The sequence below is a fragment of the Rhodamnia argentea genome, chromosome 3 (genome assembly GCF_020921035.1).
Source record: "Rhodamnia argentea isolate NSW1041297 chromosome 3, ASM2092103v1, whole genome shotgun sequence".
Classification (NCBI taxonomy): Eukaryota; Viridiplantae; Streptophyta; class Magnoliopsida; order Myrtales; family Myrtaceae; genus Rhodamnia; species Rhodamnia argentea.
In genome coordinates, this window is record NC_063152.1 from 31,621,821 (window position 1) to 31,641,096 (window position 19,276).

The 19,276-nt window shown below is 39.3% G+C and overlaps 3 protein-coding genes across 3 annotated transcripts; all 3 read right to left on the minus strand.

The window, feature by feature from the left end:
* Positions 1–64: 64 nt before the first annotated feature.
* LOC115746552 (RHOMBOID-like protein 2) lies at positions 65–3,863 on the minus strand. Its single transcript, XM_030682362.2, has 5 exons — positions 3,287–3,863; positions 1,680–1,843; positions 1,363–1,529; positions 693–943; positions 65–403 (listed from the first exon to the last, which is right to left on the minus strand). Exons 1-5 carry the CDS (start codon positions 3,589–3,591, stop codon positions 292–294), a joined length of 999 nt encoding a protein of 332 aa, XP_030538222.1. The 5' UTR covers positions 3,592–3,863; the 3' UTR covers positions 65–291.
* Positions 3,864–9,580: 5,717 nt separating this feature from the next.
* On the minus strand, positions 9,581–11,018 carry LOC125314173 (NAC domain-containing protein 41-like). Its single transcript, XM_048275671.1, has 3 exons — positions 10,644–11,018; positions 10,033–10,138; positions 9,581–9,936 (listed from the first exon to the last, which is right to left on the minus strand). Exons 1-3 carry the CDS (start codon positions 11,016–11,018, stop codon positions 9,581–9,583), a joined length of 837 nt encoding a protein of 278 aa, XP_048131628.1.
* Positions 11,019–12,462: 1,444 nt separating this feature from the next.
* LOC125314174 (NAC domain-containing protein 2-like) lies at positions 12,463–14,027 on the minus strand. The gene is made up of 2 exons (XM_048275672.1): positions 13,620–14,027; positions 12,463–13,101 (listed from the first exon to the last, which is right to left on the minus strand). Exons 1-2 carry the CDS (start codon positions 14,025–14,027, stop codon positions 12,463–12,465), a joined length of 1,047 nt encoding a protein of 348 aa, XP_048131629.1.
* Positions 14,028–19,276: the final 5,249 nt, after the last annotated feature.

A 19,276-nucleotide genomic window follows, 5' to 3' on the forward strand; every position in this document is an offset into this window, starting at 1 on the left:
TTTACGACAACAGATGCACAAACAAACAAACCGTCGTGGAAATGGCTGTTTTCTGCATGTTTTCCACATTCTCTTCTTGCGAATCCAAGTGAATGCAATTCATTCAATCTATTTTTTTTTTTAGAGAGATTTGACCTCGGTATACTGTATTTCTATAAGTCGACGGGTAAAATACGGGGAGTTGTTTGAAGCTACAGATTTACACAGCAGTAAGGGATGTCACAAAATAAACAAAGAATCAAATGTACCACGAACACGAGTATGTGAGACACAGAGCTCTCGGGACTTATCTCAGTTATTACACTTCCATCTCGAAGTCGGCACACAGCTGAGGTAGTGGCACCAGCTGCAGTGATCATTTCCATTCTCTCCTCTGAAAAGCATGATCAACCCCACCACAAATCTGCAGCAGTTAAGACAAGCTCAAGTCAATCTTTCATGGCAGGCAACTCCCGAGAGCCCTAAAGCACTCATGAATCCATTAGTAAGCAAAGCATTCAATATTCCGTTCCAGGTAATATCGAGGGTTTAGGAGAGAAACAGAAGGAGAGAAATGTTTTCCTATGATTTCTTGTGGGGAGGAGGTCCAAAATTACAATAAGCTAAAATGTCCCTATTTATGCAAATGACAATAGGAAAGTTCTTGGTCCATCGATGCAAGCTTTTAATTTTGTCATGGATAAAGAGCTTACCCAGCTATCAACAAGACCAAGGCAATCAGCCAGAGGACATATTGGTAACCCATGTGCTTCGATTTGACCCGAGCATCGGCAGTACGATAACGACTCTCCACCCAGCCAAACTGGGGCCGGACGAGCAAAATAAAACCGAGAAGGAATCCTGTCAAGAATCCTCCAATATGGGCAAAGTTGTCCACATGAGGGAGAATCCCCAATGCTAGATTAATGGCTATGATGAAAATCAATGTGAAGAGTGCTGCAGCCTGCATGAGATAAAGAAGGTTGCTAATGAAAAAACTTGCCAACTGACTGCATTCGATACATTTTTTAACACAATATAAGCACCATGGTCAAAGCATGTACTTTCCTTAAATTCAGTGAAACTTAAAAAGTTAAGAGCAGTCATAGTTTAATGAGTGCTGCCCCGAAAAATCTTCAATTTCAACCTTTGGTGCTAGGATCTAGCCATTCTACTCGTGTTATTGGAACGGCTATGGAACAATTTTAACATCTACGTGTGTGTGTGTCTCACTAGTCATCATCATGCGGGGATTTAACCTACACGAGTGGGCAAAAATCATGATGCACAGAGAAATGAACATCTATTTCATTCCTCTTTATTTCTTGTTGCGTTGAGATATTCGGCTTTGGGGAATAAACAATGACATGGAGAACATCAGACCTTATTGGTATAGATGGTCCAGTTAGTAATAAGCTCTGATAACATCGCTCCCAAAAGCCCAAAGAGAGCGCCAGAAGCACCGACAGAGATATTATTGTTCTGAATAAAAAGGGAGGACAGGATGCTACCACCAAATCCTGATATTAGATAGATAGCTCCAACTCTCACTGCAGGGGTAACCACAGAAGAGTAATGTCAATTAGAGTCCACAGTGATGAAACTCATCTAGTAGAAGACTCCCTAAATCAAACAGGCAATGGAATGAAACCTTAGACCAGCTTTAAGACATTATTATGTGATGCAGACAGTTGACATACCGAAGCCGAATTGCTGTTCAAGGCGAATGCCAATGAAGACCAAGCTCAGCATGTTTGCAAGCAGATGAATGACACCAGCATGCAACCACATACATGTGATGAGTCTCCAACCTTGGTTTCCATGTACAACCTTGTCCCACACTAAAGCTCCCATCTTCTGCAATCTATATTAAAACAAAGCATGAAGTTCAACCATGATCCATATCGCCACAAATATTCTCCAATAAATTATGGAAATGTCTATATCCGTTGGCTTAGTCAATGATGGACAGTTATGATGCTAAGTTTCCAATCAGGATGTCACTCAATTACTTCTAGCTGTTTAAACTTAAGTCGCAAAACACTGTAGGACTCAGTAAAGCCTAAATGAACGTAGAGAAAGGTTTCAAGAAGCAACAGTGGTACTCCATCATCTGATATTTTGTAATGGAACTTCTCGTATTTAATCACGCATTAATTATAAGTTTTTCGCCAAATAACAGGGTCAAACAGAAAATTGGATGTCAACCCGGAAAATTTTTCGGCCCAATGATAGTCGTAAAAGGAAAAGAAACAGTACATCTTAATCCAGACAAAACTTCATATGAACATTTTGCTAATGGAAGAAACCAAAGGAAAAGACCTTCGGATGAATCAAGGGGCCAACTATTTGAAACATCAAAGCATAAAACGAACAGAGAACGTAAATATTAAATTATGCAAATAGAATTCACCATCAAACAAAAAACGTGTCATATCATATCAAAAGAAACAAGATTGTCGACCACCAATCAATTTGCTTTATTTCTGTCAATTTGAATCATGAGAAAGCTACAAATTAGCTGTTAAAAAATGAGGCTTCACAACATTACAAAACCACCCAGCTCAAAACACAAAAGATATGACAAACATAAAGACAATGTCTTGAAAAAGAATGCTTCAAGATTTGCCTGGACTAATCGCAAAATGAGAAACTTTGCATGACTCAAAGCTAAAATTATAGAATATGCGAACAAAAAGCTGGCGGAATCAAACGCCAATGCAGATCAAGATGCAGCTACATTCATCTCTTTTCCTTTGGCCCATATCTGCATTCATCTATATGTTTATTTATTTGCATATACAGATGATAGCGATATGCAATAGTATAATTTACCATGTTCACCGAGATTGAATCACAAATTCTCCATGATTAAGATACGCCAACTCCCTCAAAGGAGGAAGCCAGCAACTTTTCAAATGAGCAGCTTCAAGCCAGTCAAAATCAAATAAAAATCCCAAGCTGGAACTCGAATTCAACAAGACATATTTTCCAGAACCATCTAGTTCAGAGCAAGAAGAATTAGCCAAGCTTATGATCCACAATAGCCAATCAAACTCGCTGAAACAAATATTAAACCGAAACCCAGAAAGGCATAATTATCATTAGACCAGCCTGTCCAATTTCACGAATCAAGTGGCGTACACACTGGAGTACACATTTCTGCACCGGGACAGGCTGATCATCAAGCAACAAGTCCAATGCGAGAATTTTTCTCAATTTGGAGCTGAATATGAGGCTCCCAACAGCAAGAGGTTGCACAACAACTACGATTATAAAATCACACAAACAAAACGAAACCACTCACGTTTCCGAAGAAGGACCGAAGAGAGGATTCTCCTTGAGCGGCTGGAACGAGAGCCTCCCGAGGAACTTGGCGAAGCAGCCGCCTTCGAACCCGAGATTGTTCCGCGGGCAATTGTTCACGAACATCGTCACGATGAACACCGCGACGTTGGCGGCGACGATCACCGGGACCAGCCACGACGTCCACTGGCTGTCGGAGTCACGGCGGCGATTCGCGTAGTACGCCGTCTGGTTGTAGCTCCCACCGCGGTAATTGGCCGGGGCGGCGCCCTTCCCGGAGCCTCGCTCAAGATCTCGGCCCGACATGGCTCGAATCGAACCGGATTCGACCCAAAAACAACCAACCGAATCCGATTCACCGCGCGAACCACCGTGTACTCTGCCTCGAATTCAGAGAGCTCCCGTATATACACTCCACGATCTCTCCACGCGGAGAAGAAGAAAAAGAGGAGGATTGAGGAACGAGGAGTGGCTTCGAAGGGAGAAAACGAGAACGATCGACGAGACGCGAGAATGCGAAGGGAGGCAGATATGGGGAGGAGTCGGAGGAGGATCTGCGAGAGCTTTCTTTTGCTTTTATGGTTTTAGCCGTTAAAACTCAATTTTAATTGCGACGAAGACTATAGGATGGCGAGGCGGTGAGGAAGTTTTGCTAAAGTAACCTGGGTGACGTGGCCGTTTTTTTTATAGACCGCGGTACGGTAGGACGCGGGGGCAGTTGGCCGAATTTACCATAACGCCCTCCGTGGGACCTACGTTTCGTTTTCTTTCGTGTTGTTTCGTAGCTGGTGGGATTTTTGCTCGGCGACGATTTGTAGGGGACGTGGCAATAATCCAGCTGGATTAATTTGTTAATTAAGATTAGGCTAAACTAATTCGTGCAGTTGCTTACATTTGGAGCGACGGGACTTAATGGGGGATGCTCACGCGGTTTTTGGTATGATTTATTAAATTTCCACCGAAAATTTAGTTCATATAATTTTCCACTATGGACAGAGGTGTGTTTTCCTTCTTAATTATCAACACGTTTTCACATTTCATTAATTTTTTCTTTGACAAATAATCAATTCAGATTGGCATATAGATTATGAAAAGGAAAATGCACAGTATAATATTTAACGTAGAGCCACATATCATCATCGAGTATTTTGTATAAATCAATCATTGATTGAGAGATCGTATGGTCAGAAATAATTGGTAGTAATGTCGGACCGTTAGGCTATCATTTTTTTTTTTAAAGAAAATACCACCAGAAACATTGAATTATGCCCCACGTGATATATTTACCTCAAACCATCTTTTTTTTTTGTCACTAAAATCGCTAAATTTGTAAAAGTGTGATAAAAAAAAAATCCTGAACTTTGCTCATTGGGGCACCATTACCAACCTTTTTTTTTTCTCCGTGTCACCGATACCTCAAACTTTTATCAATACGGTAAAATTTTGAGGTATTGATGTCACAATGAGCATAATAGCCCTATAAATTAGGTAATATTATAATTTGGGGTGAATATAGTGGGATCTAGAAAGATTGTGTCTCATTAACTGGCACGTCTCGTCTCTCATTAAACAGAGTATATTTGTACACGCCATTTCAATTTTCAACCAATATGGATAATCTCTCCCATGGCAGTTCATTTAAATCCCCCACAAGGGCATGAGGTAAAAAAAAAAGGCTAAATTCAACAAATTAAATTAGTATCTAACCTAAAAAAAAAACTAAATTAGTATTTTTATTACGACAAAAAAAATTAGTATTTTTATTCCTACCTAACGGTTCTCTCCCTTCTTTACTTATTATTGTTATTATAATTATCTTCTTTTCTTTTGCCTTCTTCCTTTTTTTGCTCCTTTAATGATGACATCCTATACCAGCAGCTTGGGCCAGCGTGCCCAAATGGACCACCTTGTGAAATCACTGCTTTTTTAAAGTTCACAAACTTTAAGACACATAATTACAAACACGTGATGCGAAAGTATGTCACTAGAACATTTGGACGGGGCATGGAATGTTGACCGTTTAAAATTTTGAGCAAGATGGGTCGGTAATCATGGCATGCAAGGAGGATGCGTAACATTCTGTGATCACACGATATATGCTTAAGTTTGCATCAAGAGAAAGTTCTAAAACTCTCACCACAGACATTGCTAATCAAATAACATGACTTAAGCTGCTATGATATTTTAAAACAATTTCTTCTGTTTTTGTGCGGGAATAACATCGTCGCTTCAATAAACACCACTTGTCACCACTGCCATTCCGATATAACTTAATCATTACGAGACCCCAATTTACGTGCTTTCGTCTAAAATAAATTGCTTCAAACTTAATAAAAAAAAATTTACGAAAATATGGGTCGTACGCAACATAGAAAAGTAAATGCACGAATTAAAAAAAATTCTAATGAGCCTATCGACCTTAATTTGTTTTTTTGAAAGGATTAGTTTGCAACTTAGCATCTATCTTTGCTTGTTCCAATGTAGTTTGAAGCTGAGAATAAGAATATCCCCTCGACGACTTGGTCGACAGTTCTTGTTCTTCCATATGGAGAGGCGTAGGACAGCTAATGATTAGCGAGACAAGTTCCTTGGATACAACGGTTCCCGCCCCACCAAGTCAAACAAAGTCTTTCTTAATCGTGCCTTAATAAGGAACCAAGTCAACTCAACTGTCTTGGCCTTTCATAAAAGTTAAAAAAGAGCCGCGTCTTGCTCCGTCGAAGCATAATCAAACAAGATTTTTTTTATTGATTTCTTCGATATTTTTCTCAGTATTACCGAAACAAGATCCCTTAAATGCGTGTCGGATATTTCCAAAACCAAACACAGTGTTTTCTCGGAGCTTAGGACTCTTGTGGACTTCTCCAACCGAACATCGAGCACATTTGAGTGTCTCGAATACTCTTGTGGAAGATGGAGTGAACCTTGGTGGTCAATTAAAGTCAATCAAGCCCTTAGTCCAATTCGGATTCATTTGCGGTGGCCACCAACTATTTAACCGAGATTCAATTATGAATTTCCATAAGCACATGGTAGGGACAAGAAAGAAAATGGAGAAAAATTCAGGACCAGAAAGTGTCTTCGGAAGCGGGTTGAAAAAGGGTGAGGGCGGAACGGTCACAGGCAGGTGACGGTAGGATCCAGGAGGGTGAGGACCTGGTGGGGTTTGGTTGGGAGCGGTAGGAGGTGCAGAGCTTTCGTGCGCGCGGTTCCACGAAAACGAACTGCGAGCCAACTTTCTTTTGCGTGTCCCGAGCGTCATCCATCCCGAGCGTCATCCATCCCAACCGTCCCTCGATCACGCGACGCGGCAGCGTTTTCAGGCCCACTTCATTTTCGAGGAAGGACGCACGACAATTCTAGTCGACTCAATCCCGTCGCGAGTAATCAGCGCGTGGCACCGACCGGTGAACTTGAGAGAGGCTACCGATGGCCGTCGCGCCTATGCCGCTAGATGGGCAAGGGCGTAGGGGCATGCAAAAGGATCGGGAGCTGCCTAAATCGGCCGATTCTAGGTAGTTCCCAATAGTTCCCAAGTTCTATTTTTTTTTTAATTGGTGACGGGCGGTCTGATTCGAAATTTCAGGTTGGAACTGGACAACCGGACTTGACCGGCCAATTATTTTTATAATATATATGTATGTAACTTCAGCTCTCTATTCTCTATATATTTATTTTGTTTAGAGGAGAGCTAACAAGGTTCTTGGGTGGGTCTATAAAACCACGCATTCACCCTTAATCTATATAGTAACTTAAATGCACGTACATGTTCATTATTTTAAAAATGGTTAAACTTCAAACTTTTTTCCTATGTCAACCCATTGTGACACAAATACCTTAAAACTTCTTTTTCGTATCATGAAAAATTCCGAACTTATAATAATACGTTAAATATACCTTGAATGGAATTGTAAGAAAGGGTATATATTTTTTCGTGATACAAAAAAAAAATTGATGATTTTTATGTCACAACGGATAAGTTTAGGATTTTTGGAAAAAAAAAATTAAGGTGTTTTGTATTATAATTGGCATAGTTTGAGATTTTTTTTATGGTGTTTGCCTCGTGAATAACATATTTTGTATCGTGCTTAAGGAGGGGTCGACGTCGGGAGGGGGTGGCGGATTTGCTTTGTCGGCATGGTTAGTTGCAACTGTCGCATGGAAGTCGATCCATTCGATCTTTTGTCCTCGCGTGAAAAAGCTCCACCTGATCTTGTGAACTTAGTTCGTATACTCCGTTAGATGAGGCAAGTCCCACGTAAGAATCATGCGATCCGGCGGCGTATGCGCATCGGCTTCGCGTGCGCCTCGTGCTCATGCGACAATAGCTCTTGATGCACGTCGCCATCCGGCAAGGGGTGAACACCTCAGCTCTGGTCCATTGGGAATGCCGTCGGACTGTGACTTTGTCACCGGAATAGCAGGTTCCAAGTCATAGTTACTCCAAGCGTTTGAACATGGATATAGCCAGTTTTAGTTATTATCACGGTCTTCAACTCTATTGGTAGCTATGCAGACATTTTGTTTTTTTTGGGTCTAAAGCTATGCAGACATTTAAAATCATCATTTTTAACTATTTTTTTTAAATTTTCATTACTCTCCATATATTTCATGTCTAAAACATGAGTATCAACGATGTTTTTCCTCGGTCTTCGTTGGTTTAGCAGTAATTAATCTCTGTGAAAGCGATCATTAGTCATCACCAACCTTTACACACTTTTATGCCTTTTGGAGGAGAAAATTACTGAAAAGGTTATAAATCTATCACACTTGTGCCAATTTAGTTATCAACCTCTTAACTCTTTAAGAAAATTAAACGTTTTAATATTTTTTTTTTTTTTTAACCTTTTCATTCTTCCTCTACTGGTCGCCGAGCCTCGGCAGCGGCCAGCCACAAGAGATGGTTGACCTTGCTGACCTTCCCAAGGGTGAAGAAACTCGAGATGTGCCAGCGGTTGGCAAATTCTTATCATTTGGATGACGAGGTCGAGCTCACTCGAGGGGAGGTGAGGCTCAAGCCTCGCTAGTCTTGGGTGAGGTTGAAGCTCGCCCAAGGACGGCAAGGTCGTGTCTCACCAAATCCTAGTGAGGTCGGCCCTCTCCTACGGTCGGTCATAGAGGCTTGGCGGCTGGTAGAGGAAAAAGGAAAAAACAAAATAAAACATACTAAAAGATTCGATTTTTTTGAAAATAAAAAATTATCCACGTAGGAGGCCAGCACCCATGTCAGCAATGTCCGGTAAAAAATGGCCAGAATGATTAAGTTGGCAAATTATCGTACGGTTTAAGAGCGAATTGATACAAATCCAGTCGGTTTAGGGCTTCTTTTTGCAATTTCACCATAGGAGTGCAAATAGCAAAATCAAATGGGCCACAAAGGATATAAGTAGAAGCATGCCCCATGAACACATAAGATAGCTCTATAACTAGTCGTTAAAAATATTGCCTCTTAAGAATTATCACAAACGGTGACAAGTAGGACTTTAGGGATGTGTTAATTTGGTGAAAGATAAAAAGATTTTTTTAATATTTTTTCTGTTAGAAATGATCGCTTGTATCGATCACAAAAAAAAAAAAAAACAAAAAAATATTTTCATCATTCACGAAAATATTTAGACAAAACTTAACGAGGACAATGAAAATATTCTTCTTAATTAATTATTTCAAGAGATACAAGCGGTTATCTTCAGAAAAATGCTGTCCAAATATTTTTTAAATTGCTAGAAAATCAGTTATTGCACTTTCCAATAAAAAAAGAAGTAAGAACAATTACCGTGGTGCACGACTAAACGAAATTGTGTGACGTTTTAGCATTAGTCGTTCTTCTACTGTATGGACTTCTAGTCGACCGTACACATGCAATCCTATGTCCTGCATAGTATCGTATGAAAATATTTTGTTTGAAGGAGAAGCATCTCATATGTATATATAACTAAAAGCAGCAACTGTATTTACATCATTCGAATGAGCACTGACAAAAGAGCGTGCCTATGGTTCATCAGCACATCCTAATGTGACTGGAACATCTTGCTCTTGTAATTCAGAAACGCTCCTTTGTTGATATAAAGAAGTCCGATCCCACGCCTGGTTGCGCGGTCCGCTGAGCGCGGATGCGAGCATCCCAATTGTATTGCCTTCCGATTGATTAGGAAAAAAGATTTGAATAGGAGAGGTAATCGGAGTAGACCACCGGACCTATCTCCATATCCATCAAGCGATCCATCCATCCACCGTCGTCGCCTTGTTCTGCCGTCGTAGGAAGTAAATCGACATGCGCATCCCCGTCAAATGGTAGTTAAGTGGTGTTGCCGGTATCTACTTGTGCGGATGTTGTGATCGCGGGAAGCACGTCGGCACCCCGGTTGCACCCAAAAGCCGGGGAATAACTAGCGCAGCGAATGTCCCTTCTCACAGCCCCCGCCTTTGCGGTCGTGAAGAGCGGACTGAGGGTTACGTTGCTGCTTTGCTTCAACGTCGCCGTCGCCATTGGAAGATGCGAATTGGCATTTGCGTCACTGCCGAAACCAGAGAAACCAGGGTCATCAGTATCCAAATGCAAGGTGGCCGCTGCCACCGTCGACATCCGAAGTGGTTCGGCGTACATGACGCCGCTGCCAACAGCTCGGGAAGCAGCAGCTCGAGCTTGGTCTACTGTAGGTGACGGCAACGCGGCAGCAGAGTAATGGATGACATTTATGCGATCGCGGTAGTCGTCGAGTCAGCACGCCCTCTTCGCTCGTTGATTACCGTCTTCGAATCGCTCCGGAGAGTCGTCCGAAATTACAATTGCCTTCTCTCCTGATTTCTTCTCGTCTTTGTGATATTTGATTTTGCACAAGACGTACTTGCATTGCTGCACAGAGTTAATCCAAGAGGCTAACAGTTTTCAGCCCAAAGGGTGTCCAACACAACAAAAAAAAAAAAAAAAACGACCAAGTACTATGATACAGAGGGGACAGGACGATAAGCGAGAGTTAGACTTTACTCCCTACATGTACGATGAATTGTTTGCACAACACCCCTGAAGTTTCATTTATATTGCAATTCCCCGCCACCTCCCCCTATATTTTCGAATTGGATCCAATATCTCCCATTAAGGGACTCCCGCCAACATTTGCCATTTAACAAGGGCACATTCTTTCATCAAATTATCTTGGTTTTTTATTTATGTTTTCACTCATCTGGAAAATTTTTAAGTTGGGACCCCTACAGAATTCTGTCGGCAAACAAAGATTATGGAAGACCGAGACCCTTTTGTTACTACCCTACGCACAAGAACGGCCATCATGATGGGGCTATAATCAATGGCCTATCGTAACAACGTGAGTCAAAGGACCATCAAAAGACTAAAATCTTACCTGCTCGTCGCACATTGAGAACTCGTACATGATCCAGCGTCCATTCGTTGCACTTGAGCCTTGTCCTCCTTTGAACTTGAAGGACTTCTTGTGGCCAATTAACTCGCCGTCACCGTTTGTGATCTTCGATGAGTGCTGCTCTTTCCACGTCCCCGATCCGGCCGTCCTTAAAACCCTCGACTTGTTCTTTCTCAACGTGGTGAAAACGTAGAACGTCCGGTCCGAAGCCGCGTCAAAGATCTCCTGAGGCTCCTGGCTGTAAATGTCGCGTTCTTCGATAGGATTGGGTGGCAATGGCGCGCCGGTTGCCTTTCCGACGAGGAAGTGAGCGAAAAGCTGTTCATCGGTAGGGTGAAACCGAACCGGGCGATCCATGTAGGCGATTATCTCTCTCCTTGTCTTTCTCTCACTCAAGAAGAAGAACGATGGTATTAAGTGGCGGCAAAAAACTTTCTGGCTTTTATGTGGTCTCCATTACGTATCTATGTTTCGCGTCAGGTGCGGAGATCTTCTCAACTATTTAAAAGATAAAGATGATCTTATAAAACCATACGCAGGCATCTACATATCTTATATAAACCTATATAATTTGTTGAAAAGCATAGGGTAGACGTACTCGGGAAGGAGATCTTACTCCCATGTTTGATGGGAGTGTTATCTTGAATCTTGATATTTGTGGAGTAAAATTGTACTGCGTGACAATGAGATTATTGGAGGACCTAACTAATTCGAAGCCACTTTTATCCAAAGCCGCCGTTAATCATATCCCTTAATTTTGCTCGAGTAATTTTGGCAAACATCTTAATTTTCTTTCAAGAGAGCGTTTGTTTCGCGGAAAATTCAAAAATTCGAAAAAACACTTTCCAAAAAATGATTAGTTATATCTCTTACAAAAATTAGTTGACCAAAAATATTTTCATTATCGACAACAATTTATGCCTCACTATTTTTGTGGTCGTTGAAAATATTTTGCGTTCATCCATTTTTGTAAGTGATACGAGCATTTATTATTCGAAAAATATTTTCCAAATCTTGAGTTTTTCATAAAATAAATACGCCCAGTTATGATTGACTGAAAATTTGTAAAAACACGGTGCGGTTAACTACGGAAAAAAAAAAACAAGAAGTTAGGATTCACTAAACATCCAAAAGGAACGACAGGAAAGCCAATGTTAAATGAGTACTCGGAATATACAATTTGAAGAATAAAGATAATTAACCATCACAAAGTCGAATCCATTTAGGTAATTTTTGTATATATAGCTGAAACAATTTTATGTTAGTTAACACAAGCAAATCAAATGTGTAGTATGACAATGTGAGGACCTGTTTGACTATAGAGAAACATGATGAAGTGTTAACTAATTAAAAGAATCTCTAATACCCAACTTTAATTCACCACTCGTAGTAATATAATTGACAAATTACCAATTGGATTTGTCTTGGAATCCAAGAAATTTAGAGCAAGAAATGGAGAAGAATTAAATGCCATTGTTTCGAAGTACGACGAGATCCTTCGCATGCATTATACACGTGTTAGATATGAACTTGAAAGGCGAGGCATGTACTACATGAAATTATTAGATTCAATATATAATTTGAAGATATGCATATATATATATATAATGCTTAAATTTGCTCTTTACGTTTTTCTATTAAAAAAGGAAATCTAGTGGGGGATACCAAAATAAAAATTTTAATTTACATGGTACAAGTAAATGACCAAGCAGCTAGCAACTCAAAGATTTTAATTCATATGTTAGAGAAGATGCTTCTCAAATGGCATTCTTGACAAACTTATTTTGAAGAAAAAGAAAAATTAGTAATAATTGCAATTAAGAAGGTGAAGTTCATCAATTCTCCTAATATCAGGCAAATTGGCTGGAACTCCTCCTGTGTTCAATTCAAAGAGGTTGTTCCTTGCATGGAGAGCTCGAGCGCGGTCCTTGAGCACTGTACAAAAGCGGTGCTTGACTAACGGACTTATTTCCACATTCTTCAACTGTTTCGCCCATTCCCGGTAGGGCGAGGGTACTGCCGTGCTCGTCGTGGAAAATGTACCAGCGTTCGCGCCACCAAAAGCCGGGAAATCAGCAGTGCAGCGGATGTCCTCCGGCACGGCCATTGTCGTCGTCGCTGCCGGATGCGAATTGAGGATGGCGTCGCCAGCAAAATCCGGGGAAGTGGAACCGCAGATGTTCTGCCGAATGACAACTTCGTCTTCGTTGAAAGGTGGAGAAGTGGATGGTTGAGCTCGAGCGGTGGCGGTGGTTGAGGGTGGCGAGGCGACGGAAGGAACGTCGTTGGCATTTGTGCGATCATCGCGGTGTGGGCGTGCCTTCTTTGCTCGTCGACTCTCTTCCTCAAGTTGCACTCTACTGTGCAGGTTCCGACGCGCCTTCTTGCTTGCTTCCTCAGCGTATTTGTTGCTGATAACGCATAAGACACACTCCGTGTCCTGCGTCATATATAAACAAGTTAAATTATCCTTTCGTTCAAAAAAGAGAGGGAAAAACAAAATATCAAACAACAAAAAATACGTATATGAAAAAAAGGGAGACAATTTTTGCCAAATCGAAATGTACACGCAACCTATAACGAGGGCCAAATTGGTGTCACGAGAAAAGCACATTTTCTAGATCAACCCCACCATAATGAAAATTGTTCTTTAACCGATTGATCGAAGAACTCTTTTTATATCCTAACCTGTTTTCGTGGTCCACATTTTGGATGGATCGTAAACACATTTATATCAATGCTTTTAAATTGGATTAAACTAGTTAGGATCCATAAAAAATACCATAATTACATAAATAAGCGCCTTCCGTTCTCAAACATACGAGATTCTTGAACGTCGACAAACTTGACATGGAATGAATATAGCGTACGTCTAAGGAATTCACATAGTTCAAAAGTATTAAGGACGTGTATTTAGAATAATTAGTAACCTAGAAGAAAAGGGAAAGAACCACATACATTGTGTGGATGCTTCGAGAACTCGTACATGATCCAGTGTCCATTATCGGCTTTATTGGCTTCCTCGCTCGAGTTGGCTTTAGGTTCGAAAGTAAATAGTTTCTTGTAGCCAATCACTTCACCTTGCGAACCCTTGATTTTGTAATTCTGTTCGCCCTTCCAAGTACCCGAGCCAGCGGTCCTATCCACTCTTGATTTGCTCTTCTTCTTTAACATGGTGAAAACATAGGACTTCTCGTCCCAATCCTTGCCAAAGATCTTCCAGGGATCGCCGCCGCCGTAGACGTCGTAGTCGCGGACTACGTTTGGATCGGGCAGCGGTTCTCCGCGCAGCCTCGGCATCAAGTAATGAAAAAAGAGTTCATCGTCGGTGGGGAGAAAGCGAAGCCCGCGATACCTGCCTGCCATGGTAATGAAGTCGGAAGCAACGACAGAACCTCTTCTTCTTCTTCTACTCTGGCTTTTTGTTGTTTTCGAAAGAGAGAGTCTCGCTCTCTTGCTTTTATAAACGGGGACCGAATACGAACATCTCGTCCTCAACCGAGTTTTAGGAACTTTATCCTCGAATGAACCGATTCTTGGATGAATACTCGGTGGGGTTAATCAAAAACGTTTTTCCTTAGTTAGCAAGAATCCTGGCACGACCAATCATACTATTTAAATTTTGTTGATTATTTTGAAAATCTGATCTGTAAAGATAAACGAAAAATGCAGAGAAAAGAGCAAGTGAAAGATACTGATAAAGTGGGTGGCCAACCAAATATAACTATCTTTTCAAATATGATCTTCTTATATATCCAACTAATAATAGGAGATTAGCCCGTGCAAAGTAGGATTAATATGACTACATGTAAATCTGTATATATCTGCTTAAGTCATATCCATAAATCCCAATTGCCTTTGTACGTTCTCACTTTTCAATTTTGTAACTTCTGGATGGTTGCGAAAATCTCATTTTATGGGGACTAAGTGTGGAGGCCAATTGTTCTTGATTGAGCAAAAGTCAAGATGTCAAACACCTAGAATATTTCAATGACTATCTATCAACCCACTAAAATCTCTGATTGAAATTCAGCCCCTTCAAATGGAAAAATTCTACAGATACGTCACTTAAACCAGGGATTAAGTGTCTAAGATTGTTGGAATTTAGCGAACGACAGTAATTTCTCAAATGTGTCAATAATTATCAAGTAAGTTGGTAACATATTACTAAAAAGGGTCTTGTTAATCACCGCTCCAGCGGTACTTGTTAAAACTGTTTACAGAAGAAATTTTCGATCTTCAATGCATTGACTGTGAATCTCATGAAGTGATAAGATTTTGGATGAATACTCGATGGTTCTACAAAAAACGTCTTTCCTTTGTTAGCAAAAATCCCTTTATTTAAATTCCGTTGATTATTTTGAAAATTGGGTGATAACGATAAACGAAAATGCAGAGAAAAGAGCGAAAGATATTGATAAATGGGTTAGTGGGTGGCCAACCAAATAAAACTATCTTTTCAAATATTATCTTCTTATGTATCCAACCATCAATAGGAGATTAGCCAGTGCAAAGTAGGATTAATATGACTTAGCCACATGTATCTGCAAACTAACAAATTGCAAGTAAGGATGACTACATGTAAATCTTTATCTATCTACTTAAGTCATACTTGCAAATCCCAATTGCCCTTGTACTTTCTCACTTTTCAATTTTTTTAACTTCTGGATTGTATGATTAGACCTGGAAAAAAAAAACACTTCTGGATTGTACGCGGTAATCTCAATTTATGGGACTGAAGAGTAAATAACAAAATGAAAATAGGCCACAAAGTGTACTGAATAAGCACGGTTGATGAATACACAATATAATTATACCTATATTTATGTTATTAGAAAACTGCCTCTTAAGAATTAATTATTCCTAACGATTACAAGAAGGTTGTTGATTTTCCTGAGAAAAAAAGAAGAAGATCAAATAGATACTGTTAGGGAAGCATTTTCCTTTATCAAACACGGTGTGGTATTGACTGTTCACCATTTGCAAGAACGAAAAACATGACTGATTTAACATTTTTAAAGGAAAGTCAATAAAGCCAACGTGAAATGAATATCTTAAATAAACAGTTTAATGAGATCAAACTTCATTGAAAAGTTTGACACTTTCTTATGTGTTTTATATCCATCGGGCATTGGCAGTCAAATTAGATTCTTGTTCGCCTAACTGATTCAAACAATCTTCTCTAAATGCTCGACCAGATTTGACGTGAAATCAAATTTCATTGAGAATTCGATCAATCTTTTGAGAGCTTTCCGACCATACCCCTTTCGCTTGAATAAGACTTGGGGTATTGAGATATCACCCTTTTATTCTCGATTTGCCAAAAAGCTTGTGATTTTTCCTTATCGTGTAATATTTTTGTGTAGATTTTATTACAATTCACAAATTATCCAATCCGTGAAATCGCCACAATTAGAATTATAAAGAATGATATATCAGGACTTTTCAGAACAATTGTTCACTAGGTTCATTTTGCCAAAACTCGAAAATGATTGTTAGCATATTTAAGGTTTCGCTTGTTTCGCGAAAAATGAAGCATTTCTGAAAATTATTTTTCAGGAAGTCATTTTCTAGTGTTCTGTTGAAACATGAAAATAGCTAAAAAATATTTTTCGTCATTTGGTGAGGAAAATCATGCTGGTTGCTGATCGGCTAAGTAGCATCGATACCGATACAAGACATGCGATAAGACACGATAGGACACGCCTACACGTCATTTATCAAAAATGGAGAATTTTAACACGTTGGAACACATTATATGTTAAATGTATATATTAGATATACATGATAAATTATCATTTTTATTATTATTTAAATCAAGTTAATTTGATTCAAATCCACAAATAAATAAACCATAAAAAAGAGCCTAGAGTGAATTTACGTTAAAAACATCAATCCATCATTTTTTAGTATCATTCATTGTTATAAATTGACAAATTCAACTATATTACATTCTAATAATCCATCAAGCTTGGAGGAAAAAAAAATCAATCCACATGCCACCATTAAATTTAATACTTAAAAATAAGATTTTTTTTTAAATTATATTTTTCCCCCCTAAGAAATTGAACATTTTCAAAATTGACCCCCGAGTGTCGGATTTTGCATGTCGAAACGTTCGACATGCGTACCGCCGGCGAGTTGGAAGAGTTGATCGCGTGTCGAAGCGTATTGGAAGAGTTGACACCAACGGGAGACCCTCGAAAAGTGTCCATGCTTCATAGCCGGCCGGTGAGGCCCGAGCTTACCAACCTCGAGTGAGGCCAAGCCTCACCATATTTGGATAGGCAAGGGTGGGCGAACTCGAGGCTCGCCTCAACGGCCTCAAGCAAGGCCTCGCCTTGCCTCTCCCAAAGCCGGTGAGGTTGAGACTCGCTTGTGGCTGGCGACAATCGGAGGAAGAAAATAAATAATTATAAAAAATAAAAAATACTAAAAATATAAAACAAATAAAAGAAAAAAGAAAAAATAATTAAAAAGTAAATAATATGAAGGAGTGAGGGAGGAAAAATAAGGGAAAATGTTTTCCTCTTCTTGAAAAGAGGAAAATATTTTCCTCACTTTTGAATGTGCTTTTTTTATGAGAGAAATGTGTCTTCCTTGACTGATTGATTTTCCATGAAACGAATGCTTGAAAATAATAAGAAAAATATTTTTTTGAAAATTATTTTTCGTGAAATGAACGGAGCTTAAGTATGAAACCACACCTCATGGACGCAACTTAAAGCATAATTGAGGAGTGGATAACTCAATTTCATATTGATTACGTTTTGGTCCATCTTTCGTGACAATATATGACATAATTAAAATTGGTTGTATTCGTGGATAAGATACAAGGAGAATACTAAAGGGGATCCAGTTCAAAATCACATACCTGAATCAATAGGTAAAATTAGGGGTAAGCATGATTCAATGGTAGAATTGGATATTGGAGAACCAGACTGGATTTTCAATTCTAAGTTTCGGGATATGCAAGGTAAGTTTCAGGGTGCGTATGGTAACGTTTCTGTTCTCGGAACAACTTTTGGAACAGAAACACTTTTTTTTGTTTCTGTTCCCGGCTACGATTTTTGGTAACAGAAACGCGTTTGGTAACTACAAAAAAAAAATGTGTTCAAAAGCTTTGATAAAAAGTCGTCGTCTTTGAAAGTGTGAAGGAGTAGTCCGGGAACATAGGGTTGCAAAAAGTGTTCCTCTTGCGTTATAAAATGTGTTCAAAAGCTTTGATAAAAGTGTTCCGGGAACAAAGAAACAAGTATTTTTTGTTTCTTGTTTCTGCTCCAAAAGTGTTCCCATTTCTGAAAAGTGTTCCCGGAACACTTTGGGAACACTTTTTTATCATACGCGTTTCTGTTCCCAAAGTGTTCCGGGAACACTTTGGGAACAGAAACACTTTTTCTGGAGCGTTACCATACGCACCCTCAAGTTCTAAAAATTGGGGAACTTGGAACAAGTTTTTATGTTTTTCTAGGTATATGTCTTTGCGCGATTCTGCAGTATTCCATGACATCCAATGACTAGCGTGTAATCTAGAACCGCTAGTCTAAGCTTCAATTTTTGTCCATATTTATGATTGAGATTTTTACTTTGTTAATGTTTCATATTCCTCGTGTGTTTAAGTATAAGTTGTAGCCAATGGATTGTAGCAATAAGTGGTAATCATTAAAGGTGATAATTCACTATCATCGTTTAATTAAGAATACATGTGGTACTTTGATGGATCCTAAAACCTACGATAGGACGGGTTCCATGTTCCAAAGTATGCGGAGTAGATTTCAAGTTCCAAAAAGAGATGAACTTGTTCCAACGGATATGTTCTCTATTTCGGGTAGAACATGTACGGTACATGAAAACGCTCAACTCTAAGTAAAGTAGGTAGAGGGTAGACAAGAATTGATATTTTAAAATGTCCAATGCGCAAAACAATTGGGTCATGGCAAAGTCAACCAAGTTTAGGAACTTCATCTTCAAATATCCTTGGATAGATACCCGATAGGGTAAAAGGAAACGTCTTTCCTTTTTTAGCAAGAATCGTGGCATGGCCAAATATGTCGTATGAATTTCTTTGATTATCTGAAAATCAGGTCGACAACGATGAACAAAAAATGCGGAGAAAAGACCTAATGAAGATATTCATCAATGGTTTGATGGCTGGCCAACTAAATATAACTATCTTTTCAAATGTTCTATAGTTATATGCACAAAAAATAATAGGAGATTAGCACGTGCAAAGTAAGAGTATTATGATTGGTCATATATATCTGTAAACTAACAAATTGCAAGTAAACAAGTAAATCTTCATGTATGTGTTTAAATCATATTCATAAATCCCAGTTGCCTTTGTATTTTCTCCCTTTTCAATTTTTTAACTTCAGGATAGTAAGGAATACCCCCATTTTATAAGAATCCCAAGGGCGTGTTTGTTCTTGATTAAGCAAAAGGGACAAATATTCTTGCGATTTCCCTTCAAAATTTAAAGTATCCTGAAAATTTCAATCTATATATATCATATGCAAAAAGTGTAGGAGAATTTACGGGCTGACATTTGTGTGTTGTAAAAGTTTAATGTGTTTTGGAATAAAAAATAGGTCGAAACTTATTCTAGTGAGCTTTCA